Source organism: Delphinus delphis, chromosome 5, assembly GCF_949987515.2.
Source record: "Delphinus delphis chromosome 5, mDelDel1.2, whole genome shotgun sequence".
Taxonomy (NCBI): Eukaryota; Metazoa; Chordata; class Mammalia; order Artiodactyla; family Delphinidae; genus Delphinus; species Delphinus delphis.
Genome location: NC_082687.1, coordinates 69,045,468 through 69,066,938, shown reverse-complemented (window position 1 = coordinate 69,066,938; position 21,471 = coordinate 69,045,468). Strand labels below are relative to the sequence as shown.

Below are 21,471 nucleotides of genomic sequence, written 5' to 3'. Positions count from 1 at the left end.
GTGTCTAGAAACTTGTCCATCTCTTTTAGATTGTCCAATTAGTTGGCATATAACTTTTCATAGTATTTTTTTTTTGTATTTCTGTGGTATTAGTTGTTATTTCTCCTCTTTCATTTCCTATTTTGTTTATTTGGATCCTCTGTTTTCTTCTTGGTGGGCCTGGCTAGAAGTTTGTTGAGTTTATCTTTTCAAAAAACCTGGTCTTGATTTTATTGATCTTTTCTATTGTTTTTTTAATCTCTATTTTATTTCTTCTATAATCTTTATTATTTCCTTCCTTCTGCTATGAGTTTGTTTTTGTTCTTATTCTAATTTATTTAGCTAGTAGGTTAGGTTGTTTGAGATTTTTCTTATCTCTTGAGGAAGGCCTTATTGCTCTGAACTTCCCTATTAGAGCTGCTTTTGCTGCATCCCATAGATTTTGTAAGGTTTTGTTCTCATTTTCCGATTTCTTATTTGATTTCATCATTGATCCATTGGTTTTCTTAGTGGCATGTTGTTTAGTCTCCATGTATTCACTCTTTTCCTGTTTTTCTTTCTCTGGTAGTTTCATACCATTGTGGTCAGGAAAAATGCTTGAAATGATTTCTAAATTTGTTGAGGCTTGTTTTGTGACCTAGTATGTTGTCTGTCCTGGAGAATGTTCCATGTGTGCTTGAAAACAAGTACAACTGGTCTGTTGTGTCATTTAGGACCTCTGTTTCCTTACTGGTTTTCTGTCCGGATGATCTGTCCATTGATGTCACTGGGGTGTTAAAATCTCCTACTATGATTGTATTCCAACCAGTTTCTCCCTTTATGTCTATTAGTATTTCTTTTACATATTTATATGCACCCAATACAGGAGCACCTATGTTAATCAGTATAATAGCCTCTTTTAGTATTGATCCCTTTATCATATGATACACTTCTTTGTCTTTCTTTATGGCCTTTGTTTTAAAGTCTATTTTGTCTGATATAAGTATTTCTACCCCGGCTTTCTTATTATTTCCATTTTCATTAAATATTTTTTCCATCCCCTCACTTTCAGTCTGTGTTTGTCTTTCACCCTAAAGTGAGACATTTTTAGGCAGCATATTGTAGGTTCATGTTTTTTATTCAATGTATCATTCTGTATTTTGATTGGATCATTTACTCCATTGACATTTAAGGTAATAATTGACATGGGAGGAGACAAGATGGTGGAGTAGAAGAAATTGAGCTCACCTCCTCTCACAAAAACACCAAAATCACAACCACTGAACAACCATCAATAGAAAAGACTGGAACCTAGCAAACAAGATATTCTACATACAAAGACAAAGAAGAAGCCACAACAAGATGGTAGGAGGGGCACATTTGCAGTAAAATCAAATCCCATATGCACTGGGTGGGTGACCCAAAAACTGGAAAATAATTATTATATCACAGAGGTTCTCCCACAGGAGTGAGAGTTCTGAGCCCCACATCAGGCTCCCCAGCCTGGGGATCTGGCATCAGGAGGAGGAGAGCCCAGAGCATTTGGCTTTGAAGGCCAGCAGCACATGAGAAGGCCTTCAAAGCGCAGGAGCTCCACAGCACTGGGGAAAAAAGAGACTCCACTCTTGAAGGGCACACACAAGGTTTCACGTGCACTGGGATCCAGGGCAAAGAAGTGACTCAATAAGAGCCTGGGCCAGACCTACCTGTGTATCTTGGAGGGTCTCCTGGGGAGGTGGGGGTCAGCTTTGGCTCACTGGGGGCAAGGACACTGGTGGCAGAGGCCCCAGGGAGTACTCATTGGCATGAGCTCTCCTGGAGGTCAACATTTTGGCACTGAAACCTGCCCCCCTCAACAGCCTGCAAGGTCCAGTGTTGGGATGCCTCAGGACAGACAGCCAACACAGCCCCACTTACAGGCTGCCTAAAGTCATCCTGAATGCACAGCTGCCTCTAAACACACCTCTTGAAACAGCCCTGCCCACCAGAGGGACAAGAACCAGCTCCATCCACCAGTGTGCAGGCACCAGGCCCTCCCACCAGGAAGCCTGCACAAGCCCCTGGACCAACCTCACCCACCAGGGGGTAGACACCAGAAGCAAGAGGAACTACAAACCTGCAGCATGAGAAATGAAGGCCACAAACACAGACAGACAAGATGGCAGAGAAATATGTTCCAGACGAAGGAACAAGATAAAACCCCAGAAGAACAAGTAAGTGTCCAGACGAAGGAACAAGATAAAACCCCAGAAGAACAAGTAAGTGAAGTGGAGATAGATAGGCAATCTGCCTGAAAAAGTATTCAGAGAAATGATAGTAAAGGTGATCCAAGATCTTGGAAAAATAATGGAGGCACAGCCTGAGAAGATACAAGAAATAATTAACAGAGATTTAAAGAACAAACAGATGAACAATACAAAAATTGAAATGAAAAATACACTAGAAGGAATCAATAGAAGAATAAATGAGGCAGAAGAACAAATAAGTGAGCTGGAAGACAGATTGGTGGAAATCATTGCTGCAGAACAGAAGAAAGAAAAAAACTGAAATAAGGACCGTCTAAGAGACCTCTGAGACAACATTAAATGCACCAACTTTTGCATCATAGGGGTCCCAGAAGAGAGAGAAACGGCCTGAGAAAATATTTGAAGAAATAGCCGAAAACTTCCCTAACATGGGAAGGGAAACATGGACTGAAGTCCAGGAAGCACAGAGAGGCCCACACAGGATAAACCCAAGGAGGAACATGCCAAGACACATATCAAATTTTCAAAAACTAAAGACAAAGAGAAAATATTAAAAGCAACAAGGGAAAAGCAACAAGTAACATACAAGGAAATCTTCATATAGTTATCAGCTGATTTTTCAGCAGAAACTGCAGGCCAGAAGGGATTGGCATAATATATTTCAAGTGATGACAGGGAAAAACAGACAACCAAGAACACTACCCAGCAAGGCTCCTGTTCAGATTCAATGGAGTAATCAAAACCTTTACAGACAAGCAAAAGCTAAGAGAATTCACCACCAAACCAGCTTTACAACAAAATGCCAACAAACTGCTAGAGGAACTTCTCTAGGCAGAAAAGAAAAGGCCATCATTAGAAACAAGAAAATTATGAATGGGAAAGCTCACCGGTAAAGGCAAACATACAGTAAAGGTAGGAAATCATCTCCCTGCAGGTATGATATCAAAACCAGTAATCATGAGAAGAGGATATTGGATATAGGATATTGGAAATGCATATGAAATTAAGAAACCAGCAACTTAAATCAATCTTTTATACATATAGACTGCTATATCAAAATCTCATGGTTGATTCAAAAGGATACATTCAGCATAATGTTCATTGCAGCAATGTTTACAATAGTCAAAACATGGAGCAACCTACATGTCCATCAACAGATGAATGCATAAAGTAGATGTGGTATATCTATACAATAGAATATTACTCAGCCATTAAAAAGAACGAAATAATGCCATTGGCAGCAAGATGGATGGACCCTGAGATTATCATACTAAGTGAAGTAAGTCAGAGAAAGACAAATATCATATGACATCACTTATATGCAGAATCGTAGAAGAATGATACAAATGAACTTATTTACAAGACAGAAATAGACTCACAAACTAAGAAAAGAAACTTGGTTACTAAAGGGGAAATGTTGCGGGGGAGGGATAAATTGGAAGTTTGGGATTAACATACACACTATTTAAAATAGATAACTAATGAGAACCTACTGTATAGCACAAGGAACTCTACTCAATATTCTGTAATGACCTAAATGGGAAAAGAATTTGAAAAAGATTGTATGACTGAATCACTTTGCCCCAAACTTGAAACTAACAACATTGTAAATCAACTATACTCCAATATAAAATAAAAAAAATTTTTAAAAGCCTCATGGTAACCACAAACCAAAAATCTACAATACATACACAAACAAAAAAGAAAAAGCAATCCAAATACAACTCTAAAGATAGTCATCAAATCACAAGAGAAGAGAACAAAAGAGGAAGGGAAGAAAAAATGACCTACAGAAACAAATCATAAACAAATGGCAATAAGAATACACATATCAATAGTTACCTTAAATGTAAATGGATTAAATGCTCCAACCAAAAGACACAGACTGGCTGAATGTATACAAAAATAAGACCTGAATATATGCTGTTGACAAGAGACCCACTTCAGATCTAGGGATAGATACAGAATGAAAGTGAGGGGATGGAAAAAGCTATTCCATGCAAATGGAAATCAAAAGAAAGCTGGAGTAGCAATACTCATATCAGACAAAATAGACTTTAAAGACTGTTACAAGAGACAGAAAAGGACACTACAGAATGATCAAGGGATCAATCCAAGAAGAAGATATAACAATTATATATGCACCCAACATAGGAGCACCTCAATACATAAGGCAACTGCTAACAGCTGTAAAAGGAGAAATCAACAGTAACACAATAATAGTGGGGACTTTAACACCCCACTTACATCAATGGACAGATCATCCAGACAGAAAATTCGTAAGGAAACACAGGCCTTAAATGACACATTAGACCAGGTGGACTTAACTGATATTTAGAGACCATTCCATCTGAAAGCAGTTGAATACACTTTCTTCTCAAGTGCACTTGGAACATTCTCCAGGATAGATCATGTGCTGGGCCACAAAGCAAACCTAGGTAAATTTTAGAAAATTGAAATTATATCAAGCATCTTTTTTGACCACAACACTATGAGATTAGATATTAACTACAAGAAAAAAAACTGTAAAAAACACAAACACGTGGAGGCTAAACAATATGTTACTAAACAACCAATGGACCACCAAAGGAATCAAAGAGGAAATCAAAAAATACCTAGAGACAAATGAAAATGAAAACACAATGATCCAAAACCTTTGGGAAACAGCAAAAGCAGTTCTAAGAGGGAAGTTTATAGCAATACAATCTTACCTCAGGAAACAAGAAAAATTTCAAATAAGCAACCTAACCTTACACCTAAAGCAATTAGAGAAAGAGAAAACAAACACAGCCCAAAGTTAGTAAAAGGAAAGAAATCATATAGAACAGAAATAAATGAAATAGAGATGAAGAAAACAACAGAAAAGATCAATGAAACTAAAAGCTGGTTCTTTGAAAAGATAAAATTGATAAATATTTAGCTAGACTCATCAAGAAAAAAAAGGTATGGGGCTTAAATCAAAATTAGAAATGAAAAAGAAGTTACAACAGACACCACAGAAATACAAAGCATCCTAAGAGACTACTGCAAGCAACTACGCCAATAAAATGGACAGCCTAGAAGAAATGGACAAATTCTTAGAAAGGTACAATCCTCCACGACTGAACCAGGAAGAAATAGAAAATATGAATAGACCAATCACAAGTACTGATACTGAAACTGTGATGAAAAAACTCCCAACAAACAAAAGCCCAGGACCAGATGGCTTCACAGGCAAATTCTATCAAACGTTTAGAGAAGAGCTAACACCTATCCTTCTGAAACTATTCCAAAAAACTGCAGAGGAAAGAACACTCCCAAATTCATTCTATGAGGCCACCATCACCCTGACATCAAAACCAGACAAAGATACCACAAAAAAAAAATAAAAGGAAATTACAGGCCAATATCACTGAACATAGACCCCAAAATACTCAACCAGAATACTAGCAGACCAAATCCAACAATACATTAAAAGGATCATACACTAATCCCAGGAATGCAAGGATTTCTCAATATCCACAAATCAATCCGTGTGATACACCACAATAACAAATTGAAGAATAAAAACCATATGATCATCTCAATATGTGCAGAAAAATCTTTTGACAAAATTTAATGCCCATTTATGAAAAAAAAAAAAAAGCTCTCCAGAAAATGGGCAGAGAGGGACCATAACTCAACATAATAAAGGCCATATATGACAAGCCCACAGCTAACATCATACTCATCAGTGAGATGCTGAAAGTATGTCCTCTAAGATCAGGAACAAGACTAGGATGTCTACTCTTGCCATGTTTACTCAACATAGTTTTGGAAGTCCTAGCAATGGCAATCAGAGAAGAAAGAGAAATAAAAGGAATCCAAATAGGAAAAGAAAAAGTAAAACCATCACTGTTTGCAGATGCCATAATAACTATACATAGAAAATTCTAAAGATGCTACCAGAAAACCACTAGAGCTCATCAATGAATTCAGTAAAGTTTCAGGATACAAAATTAATACACAGAAATCTGTTGAACTTCTATGCATTATCAACAAAAGATCAGAAAGAGAAATTATGAAAAAATCCCATTTCCCATTGCATCAAAAAGAATAAAATACCTAAGAATAAACTTACCTAAGGAGACCAAAGACCTCTATTCAGAAAATGATGAAAGAAATCGAAGATGACACAAACAGATGGAAAGATACACCATGTTCTTGGCCTGGAAGAATCAACGCTGTCAAAATGACTAGACTACCCAAGGCAATCTATAGATTCAGTGCAATCCCTATCAAATTACCAATGGCATTTTGCACAGAATTAGAACAAAAAATCTTAAAATTTGTATGGAAACATAAAAGGCCCCATATAGCCAAAGCAATCTTGAGAAAGAAAAACAGAGCTGGAGGAATTAGGCTCCCTCACTTCAGAATATACTATAAAGCTACAGTAATTAAAACAGTACGGTACTGGCACGACGACAGGGTTATAGATCAATGGAACAGTATAGAAAGCAATCCACACACCTATGGTCAATTAATATATGACAAAGGAAGCAAGAGTATACAATGGAGAAAACACAGCCTCTTCAATAATTGGTGCTGGGAAGACTGGACTGCTACATGTAAAAGAATGAAATTAGAATATTCTCTGACACCACACACAAAAACAAACTCAAAATGGATTAAAGATCTAAATGTAAGACCAGATACTATAAAACTCTTAGAGGAAAACATAGGCAGAACACTCTCTGACATAAATCGCAGCAATATGTTTTTGGATCTACCTCCTAGAGTAATGAATATAAAAACAAAAATAAACAAATGAGACCTAATTAAACTTAAAAGCTTTTGCACAGCAAAGGAAACCATCAACAAAACAAAAAGACAACCTACAGAATGGGTAAAAATATTTGCAAATGGTGCGACCAACAAGGATTAATCTCCAAAATATACAAACAGCTCATATGGCTCAATATCAAAAAAACAAACACCCCAATCAAAAAATGGGCAGAAGATCTAAATAGACATTTCTCCAAAGAATACATACAGATGGCCAAAAGCCACATGAAAAGATGCTCATTATTACTAATTATTAGAGAAATGCCAATCAAAACTACAATGAGGTATCACTACACACTGGCCAGAATGGCTATCATCAAAAAGTCTGTAAACAATAAATGCTGGAAAGGGTGTGGAGGAAAGGGAACCCTCTTACACTGTTGGTGGGAAGATAAATTGGTACAACCACTATGGAGAACAGTATGGACGTTCCTTGAAAAACTGAAAATAATAGAGCTACCATATGATCCAGCAATCCCATTTCTAGGCAAATGTCCAGAGAAAACCATAATTTGAAAAGATACATGCACCCCAATGTTCATTGCTGCACTATTTACAATAGCCAAGACATGGAAGCAACCTAAATGCCCATCAGCAGAGGAATGGATAAAGAAGATGTGCTACATATATATATAGTGGAATATTACTCAGCCATTAAAAAGAATGAAATAATGTCATTTGCAGCAACATGGATGGACCAGGAGATTATCAAACTAAGTGAAGTAAGTCAGAGAAAGATAAATATCATATGATATCGCCTATATTTGGAATCTAAAAAGATGATACAAATGAACTTATTTACAAAACAGAAATAGACCCATAGAATTAGAAAACAAACTTATGGTTACCAAAGAGGAAAGGTCGGGGGGGGTGGTGGATAAATGAGGAGGTTGGGATTAACAGATACACACTACTATATATAAAACAGATCAACAAGGACCTACTGTATAGCACAGGGAACTTGACTCAATATTCTGTAATAACCTATATGGGAAAAGAATCTGAAAAAGAATGGATATATGAATATGTATAACTGAACCACTTTGCTGTATACCTGAAACTAACACAGCATGGTAAATCAACTATACACCAATATAAAATAAAAATTAAAACAAATAATTATTGATAGGTATGTACTTATTGCCATTTTAAACCTTGTTTTCCAGTTGTTTTTGTAGTTCTTCCTTGTTCATTTCTTCTTTTTGTTTTTCCTTTTGTGGTTTGATTATTTTCTTTTGTAGTATGCTTGAGTTCCTTTCTTTCTGGTTTTTGTGAACCTATTGTGTGTTTTGATTTGTGATTACTATGGATTTCAAGTATGTTGACCCATTATTACATCTTTAAACTGCTAGTCATACAAATTCAAACACATTCTAAAAGATCTACATTTTTATACTCCACTCTCCCACATTTTATGATTTTTGATGTTCTATTTTACATCTTCATACTTATTCTTTCGCTGTTAATTGTAGTTATAATTGCTTTTACAAAAAATTTTTTTTTGCTTTTTAATCTATGTAGTGGCTTATTTAAGTGATCTTCAATCCTTTTACATATTTGCTTCTCCTATTATGATTTTTTGTTTCCAATAGATTCTTCCTTCTTTTCTAGAGAAAGAAGAAGACCCTTCTTCAATATTTAGAGAAGACCCTTCAATATTTCTTTTAGGGTAGGTTTAGCGTTGCTCTATTCTTTTAGTTTTTTCTTGTCTGAGAAATTCTTTATCTCTCATTCTATTCTAAATGATAATCTTGCTGGATAGAGTATCCTAGGTTGAAGGTTTTTCCCTTTCAGGACTTTGAATATATCACGCTCCTTCCTAGAAGTGGTGAACATTGCATTCATAATTTACCAATGCTGTAAACCTAACTAATAAGCATAGATTTTGCAAGAGGCTAAGCTGTTCTGTCTGAAAGCCTAATTGATTTTTTAAGCAAAATTTACTGGAAACAATTTTATTAGACATATTCCACAATTTTTTCATCTCCTCTTATATAAAAGAAATACTAAGATACTGACTTATTTAGGTTGAGCTACTTATTATGCCAGAGAGTGATTAAAATGGGATATTTACAGGTCAGCATCTCTACACTTCCAGATCAGAAACTTAGCCACATAATTATTTAGCATCTAATTTTTGCAAGATTCTGTGCTACAGTCTACACAAGTAAAGAGCTACTTTTGTCCCCAGGGGGCCAAAACTCCACTTGGGTAATGAGAAAAACTTTACATGAAAGCAAAATCTAAGGGCTATAAATAAAGGAGTCTTCAAAGGAATAAGTGATTACTTCCAGCCAGAGGGGAACACAGGGTCCCCATAAGAGTGGGTTTTGAGCTAGGCTTAATGAGGCAGGTGGACATTTGTTAGTTGGAAAACAAAAGGTGAAGAAGCATCAATTCAAAACAAAAGGGGGATACAGCTAAAGGTACAAGTTGTCTGGTTTTTGGTCCTCTTTTCTTCTTCATAATATTGGGCTTTAGGCCAAAGTTTATGTTTGGTTTCAATACTGAGTTCCATGATTTCTAGACCTTAACAAAGGACCCATGGCTTCCAATGTGACCTGTTGATGCAATTAAGGAAGGTAATGAGAGGTTCTGGTGCATAATCTTGCTCCAGACTTCGTAAAAAGTAGCTATTGTTTGTTTTGTGTTTTGTTTTCTACCTGGGGTTGTGTTAGAGAGCATCTGGTATGCATTTAAGATATCCATAGTGCGGAATTCCCACCACTAAAGAAGTTGGCAGGACCTGTTTACTATTAGACATTACGATATGAACATGCCTATGCCTGTGGCTGTGTTGGACCTTCATTTCTCTTTCAAAGAATCACCTTCTATCCCCTCCCTTTAGCAGTTACCAAGAGATGAAGAGGAACTACTTTTTGGTAGACGTCCAGATCATGTTGGCAACAGGGAGAAATGTATTCACATTAATCATTGCTTCTAGGATAGTGTAGTGACCAAGCACTTGAATTCTGAAGCCAGGCTGCCTACATTCATATCTTCATTCTACCACCTTAATGCTGGGTGATATGGGGTAAATTACTTAACCTCTCTGGTCCCTTGTTTTCTTGATCTGTAAAATAGGAAAAACACAGATACTGCCACAAGGATGACTGTGAGAATTAAGTGAGTTATTAGAAAGTATTTAGAAGAGATCCTGGAACACAGTAAGCACTAACTGGTAGATGTTAACATTCACATTGTTGATATTCATTGAGGGCATATGCCAGACGTCATATACAGATATTGTAAAATATTGGGACATTAACCCAGTTAATGCTAAAGATATGCTGCAAATCAGACAGAATCAGCCCCATCTTACTTGGGAGAAAATATTCTACAGAGGTTAAATAACTTCTTCAGGTCACATTGTTCTCACTGCCAGAGATGGGAGCCAACCCAGACCTTTCAGGTTGCAAATCATGTGTCCTAGCCCTGACACCATGCTGCCTCCTAGTCACTTTTGTTTTGGCTTTGGTCTATCAAACCTAGGCCTCTTGCACGGAAGGCAGGGGTTCCTCTGTCACTGCCCACCTCAGCTGGATGACTTGGGGCCAGAGGACAGAAGGGAAGGTGACTCACTGAAACTTCAAGGGAGCCTGCCTCCCTCTTTCCCATGACAACTGTCTAAATCACCACCAGGCCATTTCTGTTGTGAAATGGACAATCAAAAATGTCATCTTATTATGTTGGGTCAGGGGCAATAGTATTGTTGCATCTCTTCTTCAATTCTAAAACTTGGGGGCAATTTGATCTACTCCAAAGCAGTGAAATAACAAAGATGCTTCATAGCACTGTCGTGCGATAACTGCCTTCCCCACTCTGTTACAAGCTTCTTTAAGTGCTCGCCCTTTTCCATCCTCCCCTGGGAGCCAGTCCAGTATAATATGCAATGAGTGTTTATTAAGTAAAAATGCTTCCCTGCGGGGGGGGTGAGAGTGGTGGTGGGATGAATTGGGAGATTGGGATTGACATGTATACACTGATGTGTATAAAATGGATGACTAATAAGAACCTGCTGTATAAAAAAGATAAATAAAATAAAATTCAAAAAAAGCTTCCCTGCATTGCTCAGTCAGCATACTCTATGAACTGTTGTGACCAGAAATCCTGAGTCTAAAGGTTGTGTTCAGTGATAGATATTTGAAGACATGCTGGCAATCACGTGCAGCCCCAGACAATGCCAGTGTGATCAACTCCTGAGACGGAGGCGGGTCTGTCACACACCCTGGAGATTGGAGTGTTGTGTGTGCTTCAGTGCCATCACCCCGATGGTTGAATATGCCCTTGGTGTCTGTCCCCTGCTTCCTGAGGCAACCTGGTTGGAGCTCTGGTTACCACTAGCTGCTCTCAGAAACTTGCTTGTCCTGGCCACTAAAATGGTCCAGGGAGATGGACCAGAACAATTGCTTCTCCTCCTGTTGCTGGCCCAGGGTGCTGACCCCATGCAGGAGGTGAGAAAGCAGAAGGCAACCTGAGTGGGGGGCATGGAGGTTACTCAGGGCGTTGCTTGGGTCCTGAATAAAGGAAGACACCCTGTGAAAAATTAAACGTTTGGTAATAAATTATTTTCAGAAGATGTTCCCAAAGGGCCACACATGAATACTAATGAGCTTATATGGACCCATTGAACCTACTGCTGAACTGAATCTCCTTGGTAACCAGAAAGCAACTTACCATGCACGAGTCAACTGTACCAGACTCATAGCCGGCACAGATCATCCGGGTGGTGATGGTCTTAGTGTCAAAGTAGGACTGACACTGCTCCAGAGAAATGATGCGGACTTCTCCCTCTTGCAGCTTAAAAGGCACTGGATTTTTTAAAAAGAAGAAGAAATAAAATATATGAGGGTAAAATGACTCAAAAATGAGGCTAGCCAAATATGAAATGATAACATTTTTATATCAAGAAAACCATGCTCTTAAAATGTCATTTCAAAGATGAAGCTCATTTGAAATCAGAATTTTCCAGTTATAAGTGCTGACAGCAATCATTTAATCAAACCCCTTCATTTTGTTAATGAGAAAATTGAGGCACAGACTGGTTAAGTAACCTGGCTCATGCTTTCCCTCTCTTATTATGTGTAGCAACGTAAACAATAGCTACTACAATGAAAAGGAAAATAATCAAGCCAGAGCTCTGCTCCAGGTGGGAGGCTGCCAGCTCTGTGACAGCTCAACATGTGAGCCGTGCTCTGCTAAAAGTTCAGACTGCCTGTTCAGACTAACAGAGGAAGGGTTGCCCTATCCTTGGTTTGAACAATGTGTCTCATCCTGTGCTACAGTAGCCATCATTTGAGGTCGGAACCTTTAATCCTAGAGGATGCATCAGAGAGATGTCAAAGGGAAAAGCCATCCCTTAGTGTCAGCAGAGAGAACATGTGAATTTCATCTTGCTCCAAAGTTCTCACAGAATAACAATGTATTTCTCAAAGCCAGCAGCAAGAATCTCTCATTGTTCAGCCATTCTACAAAACATACACACTGTTCTCCTTTTAGATAGTGATGGTGAAGCAGTGTACATGTACAGGGTACCTTAATGGAAGAAAGAATACGTTTTCCAATACGTTTGGAAAAATCAATGCAATGCAGACAGTGGAAGTTCCCCAAGTTGTCGAAAGAATGGTAAAAAGAACCATCGCTAAGGTTTACTGGGTACCCACAGTGGGCCAGGCTCCTGCACTCAGCATTCTCTGGGCCTATTTTCTTTAATCTTTACAATAATCCTGTGAGTTAGACAGTTGCTATTATTTTTTCATTTTATAGTAAGCTAGAAAGTGGTGTGGTCAGTGTCAATCAGATCTTTTCAATGAACTCATACCCTTGCTCTTCCTACATTTTATACGTGGTGTGTGCCACATGTCACACGATTACTCTGAGTTTAATGTGGATACTGGGAACAATACAAGTAGAGGCAATATAGATTCTGCTCTCACATATCACAAAACTAATTATAGCTTTTAAAAACCAAGATTAGCAGGCATGGTGACATCATATGTCTGACATTGCCTTCATATTTCTTACATGTTAGCTTTTCAGAAGTCAATGACTTACTACTGTCTATTTACTCTTTTCTTTTTATTCTCAGTTGATCGTATAGAAAGGAAAAGAAACTTAGCTCAAAACGACTAAATTTCAAGAAAAACAATCGTCCTTCAAATTGGCAGTTGCTAAGACAGATAACAGGACACAGATATATATCATCATCCCTTAGAGCTGCAGTACTACACCTGATGTAGTTGGCATGGTCAGTGCCTACCATTAAAGAAAATATCTCATCGATTAAGTTCTTATTCTAAACTTTTAATAAGTCAAGCAAAATGAGAGAGTCCTTTATGGGTGGCTGAGAGTCAGCAGTACTAATTTTTTAATTTCTATATGTTTTATTAATCATCTAAGAACCCAAACTATTTAAACTAATTTGAATAGGTAAATAGCTAACCAGTTTTCCTTCTAGAAAGACTTACAGGTTGTGTTACCGATGTTGATAGGACTGAATCATAACAAAGAGTTGGAAATGGGACCGTCCAGCTTGACTGCAGAAGGGGAACTACCTAACTGCTAGACAGAGGCTCCGAGTGACGTTGCCTGAAGTGAGTGCAAATCATCAATAGAAACAATGCAAGGGAGGATGACTGATAGGTCTCGTCTTGCGTGCCAGCTCTAAAACATCAGGAGCGGCTCCCTGGAGAAAGACTGAGATGTGGAGAAGGATTTCTGAGGTTGTATCTGGGCTTGGCAGGTTTAAGTGCGTTGACATCTATGATTTGCATGGAAGGGAGAGTGACACATAATGCTAAGTATTTGGGCTCTACTTTTATAAGTGAAAATGGGAAATGATTGCCAAAGGCCAGGAAGTACCCCATTGTTTTCCAGTTACAAGCTGAAAGGCAAGTGCTCCTGAGGATCCTGACTTACTTTTGTTGCCCATGTGTCCCCAGCCTGTGATATAGCAGTAAGTATCAGGTTCTAATGACTGCTCCGGGCTGGGTAAGCAGACGGGCCGGACGTAGCTCGTTTCATTGATGTCCTCGCTTAGCTCCACTATGCTGATGTCATAGTCTACCACTGCTCGACTGTAGCGAGGATGCAGGATGATGGTTTTCACGAGGCGCATCTGCATGAACGTTGATGGGTGGTCTAGATTATTGACGCCAAACACCACTTTCCAAACGGCAGCATTCTCTCTCCTAAAATAATAATTCAAGAGCTACTGGCATCTTAAACTCAGATTTATCTTTTAAAATTTACATTTTATTTTTAAAATATTTACTTATGTAAATAATGGCTCTTTCCATGCCCATCTCCCACGTATTCATATAAGAAGCATTTATATGACCCCTGAGCAATTTGCAAATATTGCACTGTTGTGGAAAGCAAAGCCCATGCTTCCTGAATGGGGCTATTCTGGAAAATAACACTTGTTCGCCTTGAAAGGCAGGCAGCGTAGTTAATACTTGCTTCATTGAGTGGGAAAGATGACGAAAAGACGTGAAGAGAAAAGAGACAAGAGAAAAAAATGAAAGAGAATGAAAAGCTGAGGCTAAGAGATCCCTCCAAGAAGGAGCCAGGGCTTCAGAAATGTCAAGTTTTCAGGGAAGGCTTCTGAAAATTTCAAGCTAGGGGCTTAAAAAGGCCACCCACAACTTCTAATGGGCAGTCTTAGACTTCATTGTTTTTGAAAACTTGTCAGCAATAGTCTAGTCAATTCCACCTTAAAACACTTTTCCACTCGACTTCCAGCACTCTCCAAGTTCCAGAATTTCCTCCCATCTCTGTCTTTGCTGGATACTCCTCCTCTGCTCTCAGTGTCTATATTGAAGTGCTCCAGGCCGCTGCCTTCAGTCTTCTCATTCTACATTCACCCCCTAGAAGATTTCACCTAGTCCAATGGCTTTAAATGCCACCCATAGCCTTGCACCTCCCAAACATATATCTCCAGCTCCATCCTCTCCCTTGAGCTGCAGACTTGTACATCCAATTATCCACTCACATATTTGCTTGGATGTTTGATACTGGCTAAGATTTATGAGTGCTAACTGTGTATGTGGCAATGTTGTTAGCATTCAGAAGTCATTGTACAGTTATTTAATATTTATAGCCACCAGTTATGCAGTTGAATCATCTCTCTTATACGCAACAATGATTGCATTAGCAAGTCTTCACTACTCTGCTTTCAAATATATCCTGAATCTTGTTGTTTCTCCCTCTGCCACCACTACAATCCTAATCTCCCAAACATGATGAGCTACTCTCATCTCCCAAATGGTGGCCCTTCTTCTACTCTTCGCCCCTGTAACCCATTCTCCTCACTGTCACAGAGTGATCTTTCTAAAAATAAAATTAGATCAAATTCATTTTCTGCTCATAATTCTCCAAGGACTTTGAATCACACTCAAGACAAACTGTAGACTCCTATCCATGGCCTTCGAGGCCCCACATAGCCTGCTCCATTCGAACCCCAGGGACTTTCTATTTTGGGACATGCCAAGGACATCCACAACTCAGGACTCTTCCCTTTCTGTTCTCTCAGCTCTCACGTGGCTCCCACACGGATTCCTTCTCTTTACCCAGGTCCCAGCTCTAACATCACCACCTCAAAGCTGTCCTCCGTGACTGCCCAGTCTAGGCTTTACCCCGTCACTCTCTACTCTTGACCCAGCTTTAATTTTTGTCTCACAGCGCTCATTGATACCAATGATGATATACTTCTTTGTCTGTTCTGTGTCTGGTCCCCAGACTGTAAGTTCTGTGAAGGCAGGGACTTGGCTGGTATTCCCAGGACCTAGTACCTAGCATACATTGGGTTCTTAACATGTACTTGTTTAATGATAGTTCAACAGATGATGTTTCAAAACATGTATTAGGGCTTCCCTGGTGGCGCAGTGGTTGAGAATCTGCCTGCTAATGCAGGGGACATGGGTTCGAGCCCTGGTCTGGGAAGATCCCACATGCCGTGGAGCAACTAGGCCCGTGAGCCACAACTACTGAGCCTACGCATCTGGAGCCTGTGTTCCGCAACAAGAGAGGCCATGACAGTGAGAGGCCCGTGCACCGCGATGAAGAGTGGTCCCCGCTTGCCACAACTAGAGAAAGCCCTTGCACAGAAATGAAGACCCAACACAGCCAAAAAATAAAAATAAATTAAAAGAAGGCTCAACATTAAAAAAAAAAACAAAAAACATTTATTAGTGGCCAACTCCAACCACCTAAGCAAGGTCTATTCAACATCATGGCCTCCACCTCCTCCTACATTCTCAGTTTCTCTTCCTCCATAGTGGGCCAGGATCAAAGGTGTGGGCATTTAGTTGACCAGTGTTGGAATGTGGAGCTTTTATTGTAGATATTCCCTTACACTGTGGTGACATGTCAGCCATGCCATCACTGCCCTCATTTGCAAGCTTCCCAACTAAGCTGATTTGACCAGCTAGACCAGTTGTTTTTCAACCCAGGCTGAATACTGAATCATCTGAGGAGCTTTCAAATACTGATTTTCTGGGCATCATCCCATATCAACTGAAAGTTGGGCTGGGGTCTGGGAATTAGTATTTTTAAGAGCTCCCTAGGGAGTCCCTGACAAAAACCCACCCACCCTCTTTTTTTCCTTGGCACGTCGTTCTTCACCATTTTCTCATGCATAGAAAAAAATTCAAAACGCTGAGATTTTAGGAGGGTTAGGAAGAAGTATGCAAGGCCAACATTCAACACATGTTTTTAGCATTGTTGGATTCCTAGACTAGATTCTACTAAAAGAGTCCTCTATATAGTCCACACATTCCATCCTTTTTCCATTGTAAAAAAAAATAATTTTAGTTCTATCAAAATTGATGTCATATGGAAGCAACCTAAGTGTCCATCAGCAGATGAATGGATAAAGAAGATGTGGTATATATATATATATGACGGAATACTACTCAGCCATAAAAAAGAATGAGATGTTGTCACTTGCAGCCACATGGATGGACTTGGAGGATATTATGCTAAGTGAAATAAGTCAGACAGAGAAAGACAGATACTATATGATATCATTTATGTGTGGAATATAAAAAATAAACTAGTGAATATAACAGAAAAGAAACAGGCTCACAGATACAGAAAACAAACTAGTGGTTACCAGAGGGGAGAGGGAAGGGGGGGAGGGGCAAGATAGGAGGGGGGTTAAGAGACACAAACTGTATAAAATAAATAAGCTACAAGGATATATATATATATATATATATATATCCCCGTACAACACAGGGATACAGTCAATTTTTGTATTGAAGTATAGTTGATTTACAATGATTCAGGTGTACAGCAAAGTGATTCATATATATATTATATATATATTCTTTTTCATATTTCTTTTCCATTATAGGTTATTATAAGATAGTGAATATAATACCCTGTACTATACAGTAGGTTCTTGTTGTATAGTCAATATTTTATAATAACTATAAATGGAGTATAACCTTCAAAAATTGTGAATCACTATATTTTTCAAGTTGTACACTTGAAACATGTAATATTGTACATCAAATATACCTCAATAAAAAAAATTGATGTCACTATTTGAAAATATATATATATATATAACATCTATATATAGAGAAATATATCTATATAGAAATATATAGATATAGATACAGATATAGATATAGAACTGGGGATTTCAATAATAATCAAGAAAGACATGATCCCTGCTGTACAAACTTCAGAATTGAGTGAAGATGGACACTTAAACAAACATAATAAAATTCAGGAAGTGCTGTCTCATGAACATTACAGGATAAGGTTACAGAAGACTATTTTTCATTAAATAAAGCCATCACTCAAAGAACATGCCTTTCTTTCTCTTTCTTTCTTCCTTCCTTCCTTCCTTTCTTTGTCTTTCTTCCCTCCCTTCCTTCTTTCCCTCCCTCCCTTTCTTCCCCTCCCTCCCTTCCTCCCTTTTTTCCTTCCCTCCCTCCCTTCCTTCCTCCCTTCCTTCCTCCCTTCCTCGCTTCCTCCCTTCCTTCCTTCCTCCCTCCCTCCCTTCTTTCCCTCCATCCTTTCCTCCCTCTCTTCCTCCCTCCCTTCCTTCCTTCCTTCCTTCTTTCCCTCCCTCCTTCCCTCTCCCTGTTCCATTTTTCAGTCTAGAGGAGTAAGTGCATAACCATCTGAGAAATTCAATACTCACTTGAGATTCTATTGTTTAAGATATTTGAAATCAAACAATTATTGATTTCAAATGTGTCTACCTATTTAATAGCTTCTTGCCTCCAGTCAGAGCTACTAAATTTTGGTTTCAAAAAAAATACTCATCTATCTGCTTAAATCACAAGCAGTATGACAAACAGTATGCAGTTGAACACTGCAAATTATTGGTAACAAAATGAAATAGTGTAAACTTTTCGGACTTAATTACTATACTGGGGTTAATCTAATTCTAACAGTAAAACATAAGTATCAATAAAACTGCTAAATGTTATTAACTTGTATTCAGTAGCCTGTTGTGACACAAGCTACTGTCCTTAAGGCATTAATATCCACCAAAAGCAAAAAAAAAAAAATATACAGGAAATTCACATACTTTTTTATATTCAGTAAGGAAACTGTTTGTTCTATTTTCTTTTTTGTTAAGAGTATAAGGAGGAAAATAAAGTCTCATTAAATGTTTTTTCCCAAGTCTGGAAAAAAACAGGAAAAACAATAACCTGTTGTTCAAAAGGGGTACATGAAGTGAGGGAGATATGTATAAATGGTATATTGGTATATTAAGCATGTTCTAGAAAGAATAAGTCACCCCCATCTGGGTGGAAGCAAAAAGAGGAAAGAAGACTTAGGGCTACATGAAGGCCACATGAATCTAGTTTCAGTAAAAAGTACCCAGTAGAGGAACACATAGGAACAAGCTATGTTCATGTGTCCATTTTAGTGAAGAGTAAATTGGACTACAAAGATAAAAAGCCATGTATAGCTGCTGAAAATCTTCAGCATCAAGGGGATTTTTTTCTCAGTGCTGTCAGACTTCAAAGCAACAGCAAGGAGGACTGGTGCATCCTTAAAGAAGATTGTGCCAAGATCCTCAGGCTCTGAGAGTGAGGAAGCAGGCAAGGTGAAGCCAGCTGAAAATCCACCAGTAACAATAAAAGTGGCTGAGGAAGATGTTAAGAGACGTTTTTCTCCTTTCATTCTTGCTCTACATAGTATTTCATTACCAGAAATTCTTATTTAATTTGCTTCATGTTTATGCTCCTGTTTTAATGATGAATATACATTATAGATAATGTTGAGATGATATGATTTCAACTTCTAATTCTTCAATTATCACTCTAGAGAGAAAACACAGCTACTTATACACCTCAGATGCATTATGACATCCAGGGAAGTTTATACAGAATTGAAGGCACAATGTCTCTGGACACAATAACCAGTTTCAGTTTGTAATTTGCCACACTCAGCTCTAGTTTAGACATAAATTTGCCACATTTTCACTTAATTCAGCTGGCCAGGTTTAGAGATTTTCTTCTATCTTTATCTTTTCTTAAGAGCACAAAAATTTCCCTTTTTTCACCCTTTCTGATTTTACTTCGAATAACTTATATTTACTATTGATCTTTTTTACAGAAAATAAAATTAATATTTATAATTAACCCCTGTGATAGAAATCACTATTTTAGGGCTTCCCTGGTGGCGCAGTGGTTGAGAGTCTGCCTGCCGATGCAGGGGACACGGGTTCGTGCCCCGGTCCGGGAAGATCCCACATGCCGCGGAGCGGCTGGGCACGTGAGCCATGGCCACTGAGCCTGCGCGTCCGGAGCCTGTGCTCCACAACAGGAGAGGCCACAACAGTGAGAGGCCTGCATACCGCAAAAAAAAAAAAAAAAAAAAAAAAAAAAAAAAAAAAAAAAAAAGAAATCACTATTTTATAAGACTTACTCCAGAAATGGTACAGCCATGTGGTGACTTGGAAGTAATTTGAAATTTACCATATCTGCACTAAGTAAGGAAATATCACACAAAAGCATCATTTCTGTTTTACAAATCTTAGGAACCTCTTACTTTTAATATTGCATCTGCCCTTGGTATGTTTAAAGAATTCTTTCTAATACATGCAGTGACTAGATTCTACAATGGGATGACCACAACATAAATGCATAAAGGGGCCGAGTATAAGTCAGTAAGTAGTGGGTGTCAGACCAAAAGACTTGCCCATCTCGAGGGCCATCTGCCTCTCAGCTCCTGCTGATGGCTGTCGTATTGGAATATCCAGTGTGAACTGACCTTCTGATTGTTTCAGGGAAGCCAAAATTCTGGATTTTATGTAAAGTATACACAGTTTGAACTGCTGGCTAAAGTTTTAAAATGTATCTAACAAGCAAAAGAGATCAGAGCTGGATTCTTCTTTTAGTATAAAATCTCTATAGTTTCCAAGTATTTCTACATATCAATTCAATCATCTTCTCACCAATTATGAGGTATAAATAGGAATGCTTATTCCATTTTAGAGAAGAGAAAGCAGTGACTCAGAGCAGATGAGTGACTCATCTAAAATCACAGAGATACTAAGTGATGGTAGCAGGCCAGAAAGCTAGTCCTTTATACCCCTACACCACAACCTTTATACTAAACTTCTCTGAAACAAAGAGAAGGGTCCACAGGTATCAACACAAGAATCAGGTACTGGCCACAGAGGGCAAAGCATGCAGGATGAGTGGAGACTGACTGGTGAGTGATAGGATGGCAGACAGAAGGAAGATACCTTCTCTTTCCTGAATGTATCCCCCAGATATGATGGGGAACTAGCCACCAGTAATGAAATTACAGAAAGTGAGCAATTCTATTATCCCAGGGTCCAAAAAAGCTACAGAATGGATAGTCAGATACACATCCTAGAGCTTAGAGAATCAGATTTAAGAATGTTTTGGAAAAAAGATAGGACAATGTGTCCAGACACTCTTAAAACAAGTACGGCTAAACAGAGATGGGAGAGTTTGAGTTCCAAATTCTGATTTACCATCACAAATGACTGCAGTAAGAAAATGAAGAATCATCCAAAAAGTAAATGTTACAACATAAGAATCTCAGATCTTTCAAACTGTAAAGTTTATCACAGAATAGTGGCAAGAAACTGTAGCAATTGTCAAAAAGTCTTAGTCATAGAACCCTCCTACACTGTTGGTGGGAATGTAAATTGGTACAGCCACTATGGAGAGCAATATGGAGGTTCCTTAAGAAACTAAAAATAGAGCTACCATATGATCCTGTAGTCTCACTCCTGGACATATATCCAGAGAAAACCATAATTTGAAAGATACATGCACCCCAATGTTCATTGCAGCACTATTTACAATAGCCAACACATGGAAGCAACCTAAATGTCCATTGACAGATGAATGGATAAAGAAGATGTGGGGGGTGTGTACATACACACACACACACACACACACACACACACACACACACACACACACACACACACAATGGAATATTACTCAGC

At 38.4% G+C, this 21,471-nt stretch overlaps 1 protein-coding gene across 1 annotated transcript in view; it reads right to left on the bottom strand.

Annotated features, from left to right (window-relative positions):
• The window catches only part of CORIN (corin, serine peptidase), a 247,920-nt gene that overhangs the window by 7,340 nt on the left and 219,109 nt on the right, over positions 1-21,471 (bottom strand). Inside the window, exons 20-21 of the mRNA XM_069540711.1 lie at positions 13,929-14,200; positions 11,688-11,821 (exon numbers count right to left, since the gene is read on the bottom strand). Coding sequence (XP_069396812.1) covers positions 11,688-11,821; positions 13,929-14,200 — 406 coding nt within the window. The remainder of the gene's footprint in view (positions 1-11,687; positions 11,822-13,928; positions 14,201-21,471) is intronic.